The 21,001-nt window shown below is 37.4% G+C and overlaps 1 protein-coding gene across 9 annotated transcripts in view; it reads left to right on the top strand.

Moving 5' to 3' along the window:
• LOC119152531 (protein FAM126B-like) overlaps positions 1-21,001 on the top strand; it is a 73,702-nt gene that overhangs the window by 25,592 nt on the left and 27,109 nt on the right. For 7 of the 9 annotated variants that reach the window (XR_005105800.1, XM_037397947.1, XM_037397943.1 and 4 more), the window contains 8 exons: positions 4,676-4,855; positions 6,841-6,921; positions 7,566-7,681; positions 8,453-8,548; positions 10,313-10,429; positions 11,129-11,216; positions 16,737-16,896; positions 18,114-18,281. Coding sequence is in view for 8 of the 9 variants with exons in the window: in XM_037397947.1 (XP_037253844.1) it covers positions 4,676-4,855; positions 6,841-6,921; positions 7,566-7,681; positions 8,453-8,548; positions 10,313-10,429; positions 11,129-11,216; positions 16,737-16,896; positions 18,114-18,281 (1,006 nt within the window). In the remaining variant the exon portion in view is untranslated. The remainder of the gene's footprint in view (positions 1-4,675; positions 4,856-6,840; positions 6,922-7,565; positions 7,682-8,452; positions 8,549-10,312; positions 10,430-11,128; positions 11,217-16,736; positions 16,897-18,113; positions 18,282-21,001) is intronic. The other 2 variants (XM_037397949.1, XM_037397948.1) reach the window with 1 other exon arrangement.

Here is a 21,001-nt window from a genome sequence, read left to right as displayed (position 1 = left end):
ATGCTCATGCAGTTAAAAAAAATAAAGCTTTGTAGCTGCCAACTTCATTTCAGTGTAACAAATAACTTGCGTAGTGGCCATTTTCTTTGTACTGAAGCCATTGGTATTATGTCTCCAACCTCAAGCCACCATTGCTGCGATTGTCTTTTAGTATATATGTATCTGTGTATGTGTACTTCTGAAAATGTAAAATCTTTCCTTGCTTTGAGAATAAGCATTTGATTTATTTTTTTAATGATGCAAAGAACCAGATTTGCAAAAAGAGTATCTTCTTAAGGGTGTGACAGTAATCTTATGTTACTGTACACTGAAGCCTGCCAAATACTGCTCTTTGGAACTGCTTCTGCCGTTTGGGCCTGATTGTGATATCGGGTATAAGATAAGCAATCCCAAACTCAAAGATGACTAACTTCAGGTTCTGCTTGTTAAGGCAGTTTGTATTTCCTTGTTGCACGTCCTCCAAACTTATTTGCATGTGAGGAGTATAACCATAGTAAATTCATTACTCTACATAATCCTGTGGTAGTACTTGGCTCTTGAGAGGTTTTAAAAATACGCTTTACAGGGGTTTATTTGTTAGAAGGACAACTGATAGCTTATGAAGATAAAGCTTAAGTGGTAGACTTATCAAAATTTACTTGCTGGATTCTTAAACTTGATGGACAAGTAATTTTTTTGTACAACTTAGTCATAAAGTTAATCTTGCTCATAAACAGCTTATTTAACTGTATAATATATTGATTTTTGCATCATTTGAATTCTAAACTAAAGTGCTGTTTGAAGTACTGTTAGGTTTTTTTAGTTTTGCAATTTTTTGAGTTGGTTTATGGTTTTAGACATGAATACTGTATGGATTTTAAGCTAATACAGTACTGAAATGTAAATACTGAATATTCATGTTGGTCGGTTTAGGTTTAACTTGGAAAGCTCAGCCTTGAAACAAAATGACATCACCTTTGCAATGCCAAGCACTGCCCAAACCCATTACTCTTCAAATAATAACTAATTTCACCCATTATGTTATAGTTAAGCTTAAAATGAGCACGTTATTTTCTACCACAATTGAATTCTTCAAAAAGGCAAGCATTTCCACTCTTTGTCCTGCGTATTATAATACATTATATTTCACTTCAAGATGTGGCAAATTTGTAAAATAAGTCAAACTAAAGCTATTCATCAGCTTCCTTAAAACATGACTAGTTGCATCTCTGTGAGGTGTAAAAATGAAATCTGCAAATTATATCATTCTCACTTACTGTATATTTAAACCAGTAAAAGCTAAATTTGTAATTGTTATGCTAATAGGAATGCTGTTTAATATAAGTTTTCAATTTATTGGAAAAGAGATACGTTATAAAATACTTTTTTCTTTGGATTTTTTGGGCTGGCTGCTGTGCTACTCAGTTTCCTTTGACTTTTGCCTGAAAGATCTTTGGAATTAGTGTCTGCTGCTTCATGGATATACCCACTACTGGTGACAAAAGCTCCATTTCCTCTGTTTATCCAGTGCCTTCTCAATATTTATATTCAGAGAGCTAATTGGAAAAAGCTGGTTCTCTGAAAAGCCAGAAAACTAGGATGCAAGGAAGATATTTGTTCTTTCTTACAGTGTCAAGTTTCGTGTTTTCAGGTGGGAGGCAATCGTAGTATACTTTGATAGGAAAAACTTAGGTGTTTGTGCATTTGAAAATATTTGTGTTGTAGTGCCTTCGTGTTGGCAGCTTTTTCTTATGGACTTAAAGCTCTGAACACACCAAAAGCGTGGTTGCCACAAAAAACTTTCAGGTTTTCACCTAAGAATTTTACAGTTGTTAAACCTTTTGCACAACTAATATGACAACTACTAGGAATTAGGATTATTTACATGGTTGCAGCACCAGTGACTGGATATATCTTGTATCTTTCTAGGGAGCATGGTTTCACTTAGAAGACTAATATTCTAAAATATTCATTTGGAAGAAAGTAGAATAAACTCAGTAACTGCTCTGATTGAGTCTCATCTGACTTATGCTGAAGTAAATTATTTTTTCCCACTGTTTATAATGGGACTTGAATTAGACTAGCTAATTTCAAATAGGAAGCAGCTTTGGGCTGCTGTCATCTCTGATCTAGTAGAAACACTCTTTATTGCTATGCTGCTATATATATCTGGTTTCTGATAATATTTGTTTAGCTTTTCTTGCATGTGTTATCTCCTTGCAGATACACTTGTATTTATTGTTTTCAGAGATTTCTTCTCTTTCTTCTTTATGCTAGCATCATGCTTAATTTTCTTGTAAAGAAAACCTACAAATTTATTCCGTGATTTCGGAATTATTTAGTAAACACTATTTTTATTTGAACATCTGAAATGTGTTAGGCCTTTCATAAAATAAGAGTACATTTCTGTCTCTGAGGATTTGAACATTTACTGTAACAGATGGCTTTAATAATTAGTGTCACTTTTAGATAGGAGTTTCTACTAAGTAAAAATTAAGAAAAAGTATACTTATGCATCTTTTGAACATAAAGTACCGTGTATATATGAAATACTGGAATAAATAAGGTAGATAATATATGCTCAACTTGATAGAGAAAGCCCTAGGGTTGTTTTATTAAAGTGATTGCAATAGAAGCCTTGTGGACTTCTAATTTCATTTAGATCCCAAAACAAAAATTAAGTGGTGAGGTATTTTAGCTGTATGGCTTGTAAAAATCTGTGTGCTGCAAATGAATGGACTTCTCTCGTATCAACATTGTTAGTGTCAGCTTTCTTCCCTCCCTCTCTTGTGGAGTCTCTTTGCTTCTCCTGTAAAAGCAGGATTTTAGCTTAAAGTAGCTGGGCTGTCAATCAGAAGCCTTGTTACACAAGGTACTTACACCAGACTCTTGTATAAGAAGAGATTTGTCTGATAGCAAAATTTTATTTTATGTAGATGTCATGTTATGGCTTATGCAATCAGTGGTTTAAAAATGGTGTGCTTCATTGGACAGAATACTGTGTGTTAGCAATGAAACTAACGTGTTCACCCTTTCTTGGGTGATGCTCTCTTAAGGCAGCTATGTGTATGGGTAGAAAATTCTGTCAAATTTGTGTTTTGCGTTAGTGATATACTAGAGTAAAATATCTTAAGTCTAAGTATGTGAAGTTGTACAGTCAATACAGATTCATGGCGTTGCACATTTATCAAACAGTCAAACGAGTCACTTGTAGAAATGTCAGTCCCTCTGATGATAACAAGGGACTTCCCAAAATTTTAAGAGGAGGGATGGTTCACAACAAACCACTGAAGTACATCTTCAGACAGCACAGCAGAAGAGTGACAGTGAATGCTACAGGAAATTCTTGGTACCAAGATTTTTGGTGAACAGACAAATTAATAAGAGAAGAATACATCAAAGTCTATGAAACATACTGCTAATGGTATGAAAGTCCTAAGCTTCGTGTACCTGTGAGTGAGAATGCATACTGAAAGAGGAGTCTTACATGCCTTACCTGATCAGCTCTGCACTGGGCATTTCCTACTTAAGGCTTTTTGTCTCACCAGCACAGCTGCTATTATGTTGGTCAAATGTAGGGCTTTTATTGCTCAAAAAAAATTATATATATGTATTTTCAATGTTTAATATCATATATGTATATGAGAGCTGCATAAAGCATGTATGGTTAGAAAGAAGACCTACTTAAGGTTCTGGCCTCTAACTCTGTAACTCTTCTATAGGAGTATAGAAGCTTTAGGTTACACGGATGCCTCCATCTTTTTGGATGTTGAATCCTACAAGTATTTACCTTAGGTCAGATCATCCCATTTCCTGGAGTGTAATACTAATTGTGTTACTTACTACTTGCTTAGATGTAAGGCTAGATAGGTCACAGACCTTATAAAAATTCCTCTTGGAATTCCACGCCTCCCCCCCCCCCCCCCCTTTCCCCCATTTCTGACTTTGTTTAGTTGTTCTAGTTTCTGATATGATTAGTCATGAATAAAGGGGAGACAGTTTGATGGGGTTCTTTTTCTTCTCTTTTCCTGTTCATTAACAGTTTTAACAGTTCTGTGGATGCATTTTAATTATTGGTTTGACATGGTAGACTCTTAAAAATGGCAGGGGTTTTCTTATGCTTGTATGACACCGACTTGGAAAGGATCTTTTTTGATTCGTGTACTGAAACCCAAAGGGCAGCTCAAGACAGAAAAATCAGTTTGCATTGTGATCAACAAATGCATACTTGTCAGTTTTGAGACTAAAAAGCTCTAGGTAAGAAATTAATTCCTATTTCTGTCAATAGACTTGTCATTAGCAGCTCATTTTTAACCTTTGTACTAATATAAACCTTACAACTGCACCATTAAAGTTTTATGGTGCTCATAGTTCAAGCCATGTGTCTCTCACATGCCTTAAATTAGTACCTGTGTATAAAGTGAATCTTGTACGGACAGTCTTGGAGAGTAATGTTCTCAAAGCACAAGATGGTGGTGGCTATAGTAAGGCCACATTTCCCAATACTGCATGCCAGTGCCCCTCAGGTCTGTCCTTGCAGGTGTCCTTCAAAGGAATGTAGTTATCACTTTGGTTCATTCACTTGCTTGCCATTGAGGAGTGCAATTTTTACTGCCTGCAGTGGCTATATGATATAGCCCCTATATTTGCTATTTTGTTCTCTCTTTAATTCATTAGCCTTTTTGCCTTTCCACAGCTCCTGGAGCCTGTTTGCCACCAGCTCTTTGAACTTTATCGTAGTTCTGAAGTTCGGCTCAAGAGGTTCACACTGCAGTTTTTGCCAGAGTTGATCTGGGTATATCTGCGTCTTACTGCCAGCAGGGATAGGCAGAGTAATGGCTGCATTGAAGCATTGCTACTTGGCATTTACAATTTGGTGAGTGAGATGAGTGGGAATGGCTGAGGAAAGCTTTGCTCTGAGGTTTTGTGTCACTGACCACTAGGAATAAAGTAAATTATTGGAACAACATATTTAAAATTGTAATATGCTTACATGAAATCATATTTAATCTGCAGGATAGCATAAGATAATGAAGATTTAGTAAGAAGTATTGCAAAAAATACTTCTTTTATAATAATCTTTTTGTGACAAACATTTGAAAAGGATCAGCTCATGGGCTTTCTTGAACTGTTATAAACTTGTGTTTGTAAGGTAATTAAGTAGTCCTCAGTGCTGAAAAGTACAGCTTTCTATGGAGATGATTGTCAGGGCAACATGCTTGGTTAATATGTGTCACTGCCCCCCACCCCACCCCCTGCTTGCTCTGAATATGTCTTTTTCGGGGTAATTTGAAGCTGAACCACTCTGCGTGTTAGAACTTGGATGCATGTATGTGTACATTTGAGGCACAGTTGTCTTGAGTGGAACTGTGATTTTAAGAATACGTAAAAGTAACTGTACATGAAGTTTGGCTGTTGGATGTAAAAGTAGTTTTTTATATCCTTACCTTGGCCTGGAAATGGTTACTCTTGTAACGTTATGGAGTGGTTTGATAAATTTAGCAATACTGCCAAGATAGGCATTCTCTCATGGGGATTTTTGTGTACAGGACTTTAAAACATATTACACTGAAACATCGTCCTTGTCTTTACTATCATAGTAAACCCCTCCTTTAAATTGCATGTTTCTACACATGAGAAAACACAGAACAATCAAACTGATTGTTAAAAAAAATATAATTCTTGTTATGTGTCTCTACATCAACTCTTAACTGGAAGATTCAGTTCTTTTAGGAAAAAAATTGGAAACTGCTTGCTGATTTTTGGTAGTTTACTCTGTAAGAAGTAGCATGTTTATCTTTGTCGATGGCTTTCTCATAAAGGTCCTTTTATAGTTCCTTTGAAAGTCATGTTGGTCATTTATGTTCTTTAAGGACAGCAATTTCTCCATTCTCTCCAGATTAAGGAAGAAAGGGGCCTCAAAATGGACAGTGGCTCCCACTTACTTTTCCCTTTGATCAAATTGTTGATATTTTTTCTGCACATATACTGAGACTGAAGGAGTGAAGTTATTGTCTCAACACTTAAGAAGTGTAAGATGAGGATAAACCTTTTGCATTCTGCTAAATCCTATCAACAGTCCTCCTGCTGTGATCCCTAAAGCCTGCTACAAGTGCTGTGCTACCTTGGACTGAGTTTTCACATAAACTGGAATGACTAGAGGTCATTGTTTGGAAATTTGCTGTACAAAGTGAAAAGGCAGGGGTTTAGATTCCTTTTTGGTACAGTCGTCTGTAATTGCTCTTGGTATATTTGCTTTAAAAACTGCTGGGTTTGCTTATTAGTAGCCTAGCAAATATAAAATCTGACTGCTTTAAAAGTCTTTTGAAAAAACTTTGTGTATTTCTTACAGATAGAATGCCTGAAGAAACTCTGCCAGTCCGCTTGATTTCACTTTTTTCTCTATGGTGCATTTATTATGAAGTACTGCCCATTGTCAGCAAGTGACTCATCAGCCCTCGTGCTTCTAGATCAATTGGGCTTAAAGTGTAAACTTGCTCTACTACGCAATTCTATTATAAATAAATGTTATAAAGGTGGGCTAGAAAAGCTTTTTGTTCAGTTTTGGTTTTGATGAAGTCACACTGATCAAGGAGCCAGTGCTGTGTTTTTTAAATGTTGCAGACCAGTACTGCAAAACAGTCTGTGATAGAGGTCTTTTCCACTTTTTAAATAGGTATGCAAATTTGCTGATATTCTGCAAAGGTGCAGAGACCTTTGGGGTGTTAATAGTCTTACTAGATCAGGACATCTGACTGCTTCCTGTTCTTATTTGTTAAACGCCTTTTAAGAGATGAAAATGATTCAGAGTCCTGTCTCCTTACTTCTCTTTGGGTTTTGGTTCTGGTTTTTTTAATGCAGGAAATTGCTGACAAAGACGGAAACAACAAAGTTCTATCTTTCACGATCCCTTCGTTATCAAAACCCTCCATATATCATGAGGTAAGAGAGCTGCTGTGGTAAATTAGAATTGGATCTATTAGAGAAGTGAAAACTGGATCCATTTGACACAACAGGCCATTTTAGATGCATCTTGTTGCAGTAAGTTTTCAGTGTCAGTAGCTTGCAATTAGTCTAATCGAATTCAATAGCATTAGTAGAAGAAAAGGAATGTAAATGTTGAAATGTTTTTGCTGACAGTGCCCATTTTGAACAGAGCTCAGTTGTGTTGTAGTTGCAACTGTGTGGTTTTTTGCCTCTTTATTCGTTAGTATAAAAGTAGCCTTCATTCTTCTAATTCCTCCTTAGTATGGTTTGAACTTGGTATTGTGTTTTTCTTTCTCTACTGTTGCTGCACAAAAGGTTTATGCAATTAGGACAGACTTACTGTAAATGGATATGTAAGAATAAAAGTTGAAAATTGCTCTCACCTGGTCTATTTTAAGTGTGGAAGCTGTTTATAGTAATGAAATTAGGTAATCTTTTTAGATTTACTGTATTCTGGAATAATCTTAATTTTTACAGATCACAAGACAAGCATGTCTTTTGGCATGGGTGGGTAGGAGTTTTAATGTTTTTGGAGACCTTTTACTTATGACTTGATTTCTCCCCTGTCCTTCCTTCTTCCTTCTGGCACCTACTTGTAGCCCTCTACTATTGGATCCATGGCTTTAACTGAAGGAGCTCTATGTCAGCATGATCTCATCAGAGTAGTTTATAGTGATCTTCATCCTCAAAGAGAAACCTTCACAGCACAGAACCGGTAGGTGGATGTATTCTAATACTGGATGTGCTTCACTAGGCATTTAACAAGTCCTTAAACATTAAGACTGAATATATGAAGTATTCAGTCCTTTCCATTGACTGCTTGGAAATAAATCTGGAGAACTTGGTAGTTCTTGGTAGAAGTCTTGGTAATCTTGAGGTATAGTATTTTTCTTGTTTGTCCCAGTTTTGTATGTTCTTTTGCTAGTTAATTTAGCAGAGACTAGCTTCTCTGTCATTTCTGTGTCCATCAGGAATATCTTTGGGTTTATGTCTGTCAACTCAAATTCTCCTGAAAGTGTAACAAAATTCAGCTTTGGCTCTGAGGCTGTGACTGCTTTTTCCACAGGAAAAGGGGAATGCAGTTGAGTGGACAGACAGAACTAAGGATGAGAGAAATTACCCTGCTGTTCTAGTGACTGCCAACTTTACCTAAAGCCAGCTCTGAGAAAACTGATAAAATAATTTTGAATGCATTGCAGGCTTGTCCAGTTCTGTAACTTTGTCCAAATATTATGCCATTTCCTCCATAGTTCCTGGATATACTAATAAATTTCAGTAATAATAATCTTAAGTGTTTAATACCGAACCTTTAGTAGCCTGTTTCAAGTTAGTGAATTATAATGAAAGAGGATTTTGGGATTTATGTGTTTACTTCTAAAATTTTTCCTGTGGGGTGTTTTTTGAGACCAAGTTGTAGATTGTGTTAAATTCTGATAAAATATGAAGAACTTAAACCATGCAAGATTTTGCTCTTATCTCTTTTCAGGTTTGAGGTGCTGAGCTTTCTTATGCTGTGCTACAATTCTGCTATTGTCTATATGCCTGCCTCTTCTTACCAATCACTTTGTAGGATGGGTTCCAGGTGAGAGACTCTTGCAGGGTGCATCTAGACTTCTAAATAAGAAAGAATTAATTTACTTGTTGTGTTTAATAACTTATAATATTGAACCACCGGTCATTCGTACAGTTTAATTGGAAATTTGAACCTGTGCTTGCATACAGATAAAACACATGGGTGATGTTACTGCTGTGTGGGCTTTCATTCTAGTTATAGATAAATAACTTTATGTAACTTGGAAAGAAGAAAAAAAGAGGCAATTTTTTTTGAAAATTAATTGAAGCTGTTCAGACTGATTTGTGGTTGGTGTGTTTTGGGGTTTTTTTTGGTTTGTTTTTTTTTTATTTCTGTCTTTTAGACATTTTTCAGTTTGGTTAGCTAAAAAAATCCTGTCAGGAATACCACCACTTTCCTTTACATCCAAATATTAATGTCTTGCTTCTGAGGATGGTTTATATGAAGTGCTTGTACAATGTTCTGGGGTTTAGTGGTTTGTTTGGGTTTTTCTTTGTTTTTTTTGGTGGGATTTTTTTGTGGGGTTTTTTCCTTCCTTTCTCCCCCGCGCCCCCCCCCCCCCCCCCCCCCCCCCCCATAATAACATCCCACATTCTGGAGAATTCAGTACTGTGATTTCTCAAAGTCTTATATGTGCCCTTTATATAACGTTCTACTTGAATAGTCTTAGAAGCTTCTGGCTGGCAAAGATCCCTGCTTTTTGTTCTGAAAAATCTCTAGTATATCTGATATTCCCATATGCCTGGTTTTTACCAGCATTTTTGTCTAAAATGAAATAAATTCTCTTTCCTGCTACTCCCAGAGGAATGTCTTTAAATGTTATGATTTGTAGCCTGTTTGCTTCAGCGTGATACTGCCATGAAAGAAAAGCATTACATGCAATTTGGTTACATAGCAAAGAAGAAATTAACTACCTTCTAACAACATATATTCTGTAGTAACACAGATATGCAGCTAAGATTATAGCCTATTTTTTTTCCTATATTTTCTAATGGGAATGGGTTATTTGTTGCTGTGCTTCCATTATCTTCACTTGAGTTGTAGCTATGCAAAATTTGCCAAATGTGTTCAGTTTTCCTGCATCTGTAAATTAGACCCATTCTTTGGGTAGAGAAGAGACAACATTTTGTAGGCAAGGGATTTTTATATTGTTTTTGAAACAGTGCAGCAGCTATTATGTATTAGTGATCATTTGTTGTTTCCATGATAGATACAGATATTAAAGTTACGAATAAACTATTCTGGGTTTTGTGGAGACTCAGTGCAATGCAGTATATGGGAAGGCAGGCCTTTTTTCAAGGGTCAAAAGTTTTTTTCAGCGGGCAGCTGAGAGCGGTTCTCAGGAATACAGTATCTGTGTTACCCAGTTTCAGGTAAAAGGTGATCGCATGCTGTCGTCATACATTAGATTAGAGATGTCACAGTTCTTTTATACCACTGAAATGTTTCCTTTAAAGAAGGTTGGTTTTGGTTACTGTATTTTGGGGAGAGTCTGCTACTTGGCGGCTGGCAGTAGAGAACATCTTGCCACCCTTATTCTTCAGAAGTGGGTTATGATTTGAAGAAAACAGATGGAATTAATGGTGGCTATATGGGAATAACATGGGATTATCAGCAAGCCACATCCCATAAAACTGCTTTCATGACTGGGAGAGCAACATAAGAATGTTCGATGTTGTGTACTTATATTTTAAAAATTAAAATATCTGTGATGTAAAGACATATGTAGTGTTTGTGGAGTTAATGTTCTGTTACAATGCTCTGTTTTTTCAGGCTGTGTGTGAGTGGATTTCCACGGCAGCATGAGAAACGCTGGAAAGAACGCTGCGGTAGAGTGGTATTAGACCCCGATTTCATGGTGCAGCTGCTCACAGGTGTCTATTATGCCATGTAAGTGGATGTGTTGGGTTTTTTTTTATAAAGAGAAATGTCTGGTTTTACACGGTTTAAAATATAAATGCTAGTTGGTTTATGATTGAAAAAAATATTTAAACTCGTAACACAAGCTTGTAATTTGATTAGTATATTTCCTGTTACTTGCTCACTTGGCCAACTGATAATTTGAAAACATGTTTGTCAGCATTGAATTAGGTGAAGAAGGGCCAGCAGCAGGTGCTGAAGAGAGTTGGGCTTCTCATTTCTTTTTTTTCCCCAAATTTCCACTACCACCAGATACCTTCTGTTCACAAGTGTAATGAGCTTGGATGCCAAGATAATCTAATGAAATGCAGACCTCTTGAATGTCAGTAGCTTCTGAGGTAGCAAAAATAAATTTCTGATGGAAATTCAGTTCTGGGGGTAGTGTTAACCTTTACATCTTGACCCTATTTTAAAAATTCGTTCAGTTTGTCCTGATTATGGCATCAACTTGGTCTTGCTTGAAGGTGACGGGGAGCAGCTTTTTTGTTATACCCACAAGATTAGTAAAAAAATAATGCTTTGTCTATACTTCTAAAACAAGTGAAGGGGCTGGGGTGTATATACAGTTAAACTTTCTACATAAGCAAAGAAGTGAAGAGTTGGATTTGGGCAGAAAAAAAGTTTGAGTTCATAAGATATGAAAGATAAATATGTATCTTTACTTTTTAGATATAATGGTCAGTGGGATCTTGGCCAGGAGGTACTGGAGGACATAATTTACAGAGCACAGCTTGAACTCTACTCACAGCCTCTGCTGGTAAGAAACAATCCATTGAAGTTTGTGGTCTTAGTTAAGAGGAGTATGGATGTGTTTCTGAAGTGGACTGGTAATGAAAGCATTTGTGGCCATTTACTGCACTCCAAATGCAAGCGGTTGTTAACAGCTGGTGTTTCAACATAGCAGTTTATACCATGCTTTTTTCTGCTTGCATATTAAGCTAGGGTGTTGGGATCTCCTAGGACTCATTGATGCTGAAAGCCAGGGTTTTCTGATGTATTACAGTCGGATCAAAATGTTGTTGTTTTGGCATAAGCTACCAATGAGTTATTCAAAGAAGCTTAATCAGAGGGTTATATGACATAGGACTTTGGTTGCAAAAAAGGTGTTTTCTTTGCTTCTAGACCTTCAGCAGGGCTGAGAATATGCTGTGTGGTTTAACTGGTAACAGAGGAGAAAAAGCAACAACAGGACAGAGCTGAAAGTGAAAAGGCGCTTCATCTACAGAGTCAATGTCAGGTTTTGATTGATCGAAGTCACAGAGGTCTTAATCTTGACCTTCTTCAGAGGAACAGCAATAGAAAGGAGGAGTTCTGACTGAATGGGGTTTCTTCAGTTTCCACTATACTTGCTGTTCTGATCATAAGAGGAGAGAAATGAAATGGGGAAAGTAGTGAAACTCTGCTGGATGCAGGTGGATGTGATTGGGAAGGATGAGGAGGCTGACAGAGAGAAAGGATTGGAGGGATTTTATTTTTTGTCAGGTGTAGGAATCAGGATCAAAATAAGAGGGAAGATTAAGGAGAATAAAGTAAAATAGGCTTGTCTCGGTTTCTGCATCAGAATTGTGGCTAGAAGCCTTCAGTGCTCTCTTGAACTAATGGCAGTAAAATTTCACTGCTTTTTACATAACTGAGAAAGGAGTGGATTGGGAAAAATCTTTTTATGTGGCAGTCAGAGCTCCCTCTCTTCTGCAATAAATTACGTAAAATTATTCTCTTGATGAATTAATATTGGCTATAAAATTTATCCGCAGGCTTTCTGACACTGCTGCATTTTAAATGCTTGGTACCCATTGAATTATTATAATAGTTCTTTTTGGAAATGACTCATCGCTGTATCAGATTGAAAGCTTTAAATTAAATATTTAGCCTGCTGAATTGGGCCACCCTATTAAACTACTACATTTAAAAGGTGTGTGGGAGGATCTGAAACTTGATGATATGACAATTTTCAGTCCTTTTTGTTCATTTTTAATCAATTTGTCCTTAGAGATTACTTCTAATTGTAAGAATCATCTGGAATATCTTTAGTTTTTTTCCAAAGCTACTCCCCCCAGCCTCTCTGGTGTCAGTGGTGGGATGACATCACCAGTTTTCCCTCTTCCCCAGTTGTCAGGTTTTTTGTGCATATGCATACAGTCACATCTGGTTTTTTGGGTTTTTTTCATGCGTATGTGTGCAGGCACATCTGTGGGGGTTTTTTAATACTCTGATCATTGCCTTGCTTCCTCTCATGTTTCTCTACAATTTTCAAAAAACAGCTTTCAGAAATTGTCAGCTTTATTAAAAAATGAGCTGCATGTCCTTGGCCTTGTGCTACATATTCAAGTGATTTGACTTTTTTAAAGGTTGGAGTCCTTTCACCTTGTTGCATTTTCCAGGACTTGTATGTTATTTAGCAGTATTATAATTTTTTTTATTTTAAACTCAACGATACTGACACAAAATAAAATACCGTCTCTGCAGCATCCCAGGTAAGCGTAGGATTTCCTAACAGCAGCAAATTCTTTGAAGTCCATTTAATATTCAGGCAAACCCCCACATTAGAATTATTTTTAGATATCTGTACTCGAGGTGTTTGTATATTTATAGGAATACCATCAGTCAGCATTACAATGAGAAACATCACAGACCCTGTGTTTGGGTGTATCTCTTGAAAAAATATTTTTGACGTTATGGTAGATCCATGCTTTTGTTTAATTAGGTTTATATTGCCTGTGGACTTAAAAAGAAGAAAAAATCCGAAATAGCAGCATCAGAAAGCTATGAAATATCTGTCATGTAGAAGCAGTGTTTCACTGTTACCCAGAGACTGCAAGGGAAAGGTGTTTTTTTTTTTTTTCCTGGGAAAAGTATCTCTATTAACAAACACTGTGTATTGGTTTCATAGACATGAAAACTGGGAGTTTCTGTAGAGGGAAACTAATCCTCAAGACTCAGTGTTACTACCAAGCTAGCCTGGACCTGGGGAGTAGCTCCATTCCGGTCAGTCTTTTTCTCTGAACTTCTGCACTTGTTTCAGACAGAAATCCTTGTCTTCAGTGCAGAGATGCACAGGCTTCCTTAGCCTAGTACACAAGAAGTATGGATCAGCAAGTCCCTGTTGTGACAGCACCTTTATCCAGTGTATTTTATTGATGTACTTGCTGGTTTTGTTGGATGCTTTTTGTTAGAGCTCCTTTCGGGTAGGCAAGAGTGGATGTCTGGCCTGAAACCAGCCCTCCCTTGCCATCAATAGTTGCAGACTTGGCGTGCCAAGTCTGAATCGTGCTGTTTGTTTTCCTGCTGTGCTGGGTTAGACACAGTGAGGAAATCTTTTTTGCATCCCAAAGGGTTGCAGGTTGTTGGTTTGTTGGTTTTTTTTTTTTCTGGTGGAGAAGGGCTGTGACTCAAACTGGTTGTTTAGGTTGTTTCAAAGTTTGACTGTTGTGTTGATTTTTGTCTCCATATGGTTCTCCTCAGTCCTGAGAAGTGCAATTTGTGCTGTTAGAAAGGGCCAGCTGTTAAAAGGTTCAACAAGCAGAAATGCTCTGTCACTTTTCTGGCCCTGTTGCAGAAGCTTTTTCCTACTAATTTTTAGTTTTTAGTCCTGTATACTGAGAAGGGTACCTATTCAAAAGAGGGTGCAACTCCAGTGAGTGGACAGTGGGAAGGCAAACCATTGTTGAACTTCTATCTGCTTTGCCACAGTACAGCGCAAATGATCTTCTGAAGTCTTTAACGTGATCAAGGGTAGGGTGAATGCAGTTTGTACCATTTCAAGAGGATGGTGTAGGAAAAGGCCTGTGTGTGAATACAAGTGAGGCTGAGAGAATTGGCTAGCAAAGGGTAAATTGGTGTTGGGCAAGTGGAAGGTAGAATGATAAGGAGCATTTCTGTGATGGTGCCAATAATCTTTTGTGCTGGTTAGAAGTCAGACAGGAAGGTGGTGTAGAAGATGTTTAATGGGGAGTTACAGGGTTGCAACAGTAGCTGGAGATCAGGATCAGCTATGTGGCAGCCATTCCAGCCCCTCAGGTAATGGAAAGTGTTTGATTTAGTTAATGTGCTGTGATCTGTGGCTTTACTGTTTGAAATGGTTTAATTTCTTCTCATGGTTGCTGGGTGATTTGCCTGCTATAACTTGTAGAAGAGTCACTTTTACTTTATTGTAATGTGAATAAGCACCTTTAATTCATGGAGCTTTTATGGCATGCCATATGCATTGATATAGTCTTTTTATCAAATGTTATCTGAGATCTTCACAGGACAAGTGATACGAAGTTCTGCTAATAGGGTCTGTTCCAGTGGTTTAGTAGATTTCTTGTAGTTTGTGTTTTTGTGAATGCTAACAAAAGACAGCTTAATTAGTTAAACTGGTTTGGTATCTGTGGGCTTTGGAAGTTCAAGGAATTTGTTGGTTGTCCTTTACATTTCCAAGTCCTCTGGCAACCTAAGACTATCAAGACAACATTGATGAGGTTTAAAAGCGTGGTAGTTCTGTTACTAGGTTGAGGGGAACATACGAAAATGCTGCTTAGAGCATAAACCTAGGAAGTGCTTGATTGTAATCATGTGCTAAACAGTTGATACTACTCCATCAGCTAGCCACAAGTCTTTATACAATAAACAAAATGCCTGTTCTTAGAAAAAGAAAATGGTCTTAAAGGAAGAAAAATGTATATATGCATTGTCAGGAAAGTGGATTATCTTGCAAAGATACATACTCTAAAGCAGATCTGTATTTTATTTGAGTGGACAGAACAGTCAACCTTACAGTTTTATCTGTGGCTTAGAATAGGGTTTACATGCCTTTGCCTTGAGCTAACAAGTAGACTGAATGGATTTAAGACATGCAGACCACATGTATTTTTAAGTAAATATGTTTCTCTTGCCACATAGTGAACTCTGTTCTCTCAAGTTGCAGAATCAAGTTTTTTGTGATACGAGAGAAAATCCGTTAGAAGGCAATGTAAAATTGCTTTTCACAGTGTTTCTTGGAAACTGTAGTGGAGAGAATAGCCTGCCCAAATTATGGTGGGAACTGTTGCTAATTTTAGAGATTAGCAGGTTACGTTTTCAGTAGGTGTTTTAAGTCTAAATCTCTCTGACACTTCTAACTACTGTCTTCATTACTGGGGGAGTAAAGAGCATATAGGAAGTCAGATGTCTGTGAAACAGACCTATGAAGTTGTGATGTTAAATTTAAAATGTGTCTAATTTTTATTGCTGGTTGGTTGTATACATTTATAAGATTTTGGAAAATCATGGTGTATTCCTTTTATTTATTTTTTTTTTACTTTTTATTTTTTACATTTTAAGTCGTATGTTCTGTGCAGCAACTTTGTTATTGTTCAGTACTGTACATGACAGAGACTCAACTTGCTTTTCAAGAGCTGGTACACAAGTTCACTTTTTGAACAGTTTAGTTGTAAACTATGAAACATTTAACTGAAAGTTGCTTTTCATTATTTATTTTTTTTTAAAGCAAGCCTCTAATCTGACAACGGCATTTTATAGGAAATTTAAAGAAGTAGTTAAAACATCAAAGCCAAAAGAAGTCACTTGTTCTTCTCAAAGCTGCAAAGCAAAACTTCTGACTTTATAATAGGCTATTACAATAAAAAATCAGATATAATAAAGATGAATGCATTTTAATAATTTTATGCTCGTTGGCTAGGTTGCAGTTTTTATTTTTTAAATCTTGCAGGTACCTGCAGGCTAATCCCCCTTGGTTAGTTTTTTGGTTGGTTTTTTTTTTTTTTTGGTGGTGGCTTTTTTTTTTTTTTTTTTTTTTTTTTTTTTTTTTTGGTGCGGGGGGTGTGTTAGTACGGGGTAGAGTGGGCTGGAAACTGGCCCTGTCTCCCCCATGCACAAGGCTATATGCTGTTCACATTGGCTTGGCCTGTGACTTAGTTTTATGACACTCTTGTCATAAAACATAAATGGTATTTTTCTTGTAGTTTTGCAGTCTCTTTTGGATGGACACCTTCCTGTGTAGGTTGTTACCTCTGTCGGTACAGGTGGCAAACATAGGACAAAATAAATTACTTCAAAAAAAAAAAAAAAAAAAAAAAAGGGGAGACAATTCAGCTATATTTTTGGGAGTAGGTTTGTGATGAACTTTTCAATGGAGTTATCAACTGTGATTCATGGGGATTGGGCCGTCCGTCTGGAGGGGATTTGGCATAATTAACAATTCCTGGTTATTTCCCTTTCTGTATTCAGCCAGAGATCTAATATTGCCATTAGCGCAATCAAGGACAGTTAGAGGTACAGCATTTTACTTTTATCTTAGGTTGCAAATGCCATGAAGAACTCACTGCCCTTTGATGCTCCTGATGCATCACAAGAAGGCCAGAAGGTACTAAAAGTAGAAGTTACCCCGACAGTGCCGAGGATTTCTCGGACTGCTATTACAACAGCTTCAATCCGTCGTCATCGCTGGAGAAGAGAAGGTGAGCTTTCTCTGCCAAGAGCAAGTACTGTAGTGGACTGTATTCATCATCATCACTGTGATCTGGCCTTTGAGTTTGAATGTTTGCAGAACAGTTGGTTGGGTTTGTGTTGTTTTTTTTTTAGTTTGTTTTTTGAAAAGTGATACTCCATAACTATGTATAGTATTTTACATCTTCAGAGCATTGCATGAACATGAACATTTGGAGTGTTTGTTTTGTTTTTGATTTGGTGATAACCCATGAGGTAGGTGAGAAAATGGAAAAGCTGGAAAATGTTGAATAAGTCTGCTTTTTTTTTTTTTTTCCTCCATGTAACGTGGCATGACATTGTAGAGATAGTTTGGCTTAGAATTTGAGTGCTTTCTTTAATACACATTAAAACTCAACTGCCTCCTATCATAAATAGCTCAGAGAATGAATGTTACTATCCAGACCTTGATAGGGTTCCAGATACCTAAAGCTGCTGAAGGCAGTGGGAGAGGGACTAGCTGAACATCAGACTCCTACCACCATATGGCCCAATTTAGAGATGGGCCATGTTATAAAATATCTTTGGATAGGTTAGAATTAGTCCATATTTTTCCTCTGTGAGTACTTAGGTTGTATGGAAGTGTGCCTGACTATGAAGGAAAAGTATATAATAAATATTCACCTTGATATGATAACATCTTCAGTGTAGGTGTTAACAAAAAGCTTGCTTTGAAATCAGTTTGTCATACTTGTAAAGCTTTGTTGCTGCATGTACAAAACATTGACTAAAACAAGCTGCATTAATGGCTGAAAGTAAAAAGTAGAATAACCTAAAATTAAACTGAGGGTAAAAGAGTCTGAAAACAAGAATTGCATATTTTCCTATGGTACTCTCTTCCACTGCGTGCACCACACCACCCACCCTCCCCCTGACGCATGAACAAAAGGATTTGACGGCCTCTGGTCTTCAGCTGAATTAGGATGTCCAGGACAAGTAGCTGTCTTCTGTTTTCAGGACTGTGGGTCATGTTTGTCTTCACTATAGTTGCCATTATATTTGTTTACTGGTCTGGTCTACAGTGTAGCCCACCTGTCCCTCTCTGTGGATGTTCTCACGACTTTTAACTAAGCATGGGTAGTGTTTTGTGTCTGTTCCATGTCCACGTAAATATTCTATTTTCCCTGCCTGGGTTGGAATGCCAAGAATGGAATAGAAAAGCACTAAAATGTTATATGTTGAATCCCAGATGGCTTTGACTTCTCAAACGAGGCTGACTCAAGCATACCTGGCTCACCGATCCAACACGGCTCCACAGACCTAGGGATCAAACGTGAGCAAGAGGGGGAGGTGCCGATGCGCAGGACCCCTGAGCATGGCTTCCCGGAGCCCACCTTGGCAGCAGCCACAACAGAGGGTAGGACAGAGATGAGGAGGCAGAAGTCAGTGAGGCAGTTGCTGGAGGAGGATCCTGGCTCCCTATCCCCAAGCAGAACTTCTTTCCATTCTAGTGTCTGTTTCCGCTATCCCAGGGTGTATTAGCTTCTCTTTGCAATACACGCATCCCCTATATACTTAACATCAGGTCAGGTACTACCTTTTGTTATCATGTGGGCTGGCCTGGGGCTTGCATTTGTGTGGTGAAAGACTGCTTGGCATGGCAAAAAAGGGAAGAAATAAAAAAACACCCCCCCCCCCGAATGATGGGGTAATAACCAAGAGCTTTGGGATTGCTTGGAAACTTTCTATTACTGAGCATGTTTAATATTCAGACAGAAAAAATGCACCAGACTAATATGAATCTAGTCCTGAAAAGCAGACTCTATAAATTGATTGGCTACAACTTAGTTACAATAGTGTCTTGTTACTCTGCAGTCTTTAAATTTCCAAGAATGAAGTTTCCTGTTCCCGTTAAAAGTCAAGCATATCTAAGACAGATATACAACTGCTGATATTATTTGCCAGTCATCCTTTAATTGAAAATTCATACACATACAACTCATTTATATGAACGAGTTGGCTGCTCTAAAGACAAGTACCAAAAAAGCACGTGTTGTTTTCAAGAAGAAATCAAGTTGTCATGTTTCTAAAAACTTTAAAAACAGTTACTGCTTTCTTTCTCAGTCATGCTGTCCCCACAAATGCTGCAGGACTTTGTATGTCGCTCTGCAGCCAAGAATGGCAGGTAGAGTAGCTGGTAGAAATTTATTTCACTTAAGTTCATCTATTAATTTTCTCATCTTTACTGTATAAAAGATGTGGTTTTGAGTACTGAATTTGAATCATGATTTCTCCTTGGAGATGAGAACCAATTTCTTGTAAATTTAGTTAAACATATTTTCAAGTATTCTCCTATCTTGAGTCATCTTTTCTATCTGAACATTCCTTTGGTATTTCCAGCCTCTATAAGCATATCAGCTGATCATAAATGAGATTTATTTACACATTTGGATATGACATACATAGGTTTCAGATTTGGTCTTCTGGAAACAATAATCAGGAGAATTTGGAGATTTAATGTAGTGTTATCACAGAATCCTTACCCTTAATCAGAGTTGCTAACAAACAGTGATTAAGACATCATCCTTCTGTAGAAGATAGTTGCATAAAAATGTTTAGTGTGGTTTATAACGTACTTCTTGGTGCATATTCAATTTGAGCATGCTCCGTAAATGAGTCCTGTCTTCTATATTCACTTGTTCAGTTGGTCTTACTCCATTTTACTAAACTTTGCATGTGCATGACCTGAAGGATATGGAAGAGGTCCTCAGCTGCAGAGAACCTTCTGGGAGAGACAGGAAGGGGGGAAAAAAGTTGATAAAATTTGGCCTCCTACTCTTAATTGATTTTAAGACATCTATATAATTTGGCATGGGTTTTGGATAAGGCGTCACTCCACATGCTTTACTTCTGTTGAAGTGGGTTGAATACCCTTTACTTCTGTAACAGTAGCAATATATAATTACATGCTTGGGCAAACTGAATTCTGCCAGTTGACAGCATCTGAGAGAAGACCAAGGAATGGAGTTTGGCTTGATTATCAGTATAGAGTTGTGTGTGTATGCATAGTGGTCTATTACTTTACTGATGCTGATTTCACAGAAAGTTTCAGCTAGCAAATTCTCTCTCACAAATATATTTTTGATACCAAATACTATGAGAGACTGATCATTTCTAGTGACTTTTCAACCTTCAAGTATGGGAAGGATAAACAGAATAAAAGTAACTTTAAAAAGTGGTATAAACCTCTTTCTTCAGATCTGTGTTTTGAGCCAATAAGTAGAAAAAGACATTTCAAGCATGACTCAGTAATGCTTTACAAAGATTTCCACTTGGGTGGTAGCAGCTGTGGTTATGTGCGCCATTTTGTGTTAGTCGAGGATCCTGTATCCATGTCTACTGGATTAATCACATACAGGCATAAATAATTACTTGGGGACAGACTTACGCTGACAAGGAACAGTGAGAGTCCTGAATACACGCTGTAGTGCAATTGTACGGTTTCTGTCAGGTTGCACTGTCTCTTTCACTTCTGACCTTACAGTAGAAGAGTGCTTGGGAGGAGTAGGTTTCTAGTTTTAGTTTTCTTTTTTAATTGTGTTACTGGTCTATTACAGGGAGAAAGCTTTATGACTTCATTCTGGTTTTCCCCCAAAACAGAATATGTAAGGACTCAAATATTTTTTGTTTCTGAGGGCAGTTTTTAGAGGAGGAAGAATGTGTGTTGGGAAAAGAATGTTTGCTGAAATCAGTCCCACTGAGAACTCCTATAGGTATATAGGTCTGACTAAACAGAAATTCTCTTGCATGTTGTCTTCTCTATCTTCTTAATTTTTGAGCACTGCTGAGCTGCTTAGGCCTCTGTATAGTTGCAGCATCCAAAAGCTTGCAACAACCCCTCTCAGTCTTGCCATTAAATTCTGTGGATAAAATGCCACTTTTTCAGCATGACTCTCTTGCTTCGCTGTCCCTGAATAGGAATATCTGTTTTAGCATCCTATTACTCCGCAGCGTTTTAACATAAACTTTGAAGACAACTAATGTTCTTGTAATAATAAAAAGCTTAGCAGTATTGTCTGGAGAGACATACTTGCAAGACACATCTTTTGTTTGAATTAAGAAGGGCTTGAGAGGGGA

The sequence above is a fragment of the Falco rusticolus genome, chromosome 8, assembly GCF_015220075.1.
Source record: "Falco rusticolus isolate bFalRus1 chromosome 8, bFalRus1.pri, whole genome shotgun sequence".
NCBI lineage: Eukaryota > Metazoa > Chordata > Aves > Falconiformes > Falconidae > Falco > Falco rusticolus.
The sequence above is the reverse complement of the archived record's forward strand: the minus strand, read 5'-3'. Positions and strand labels throughout refer to the sequence as shown.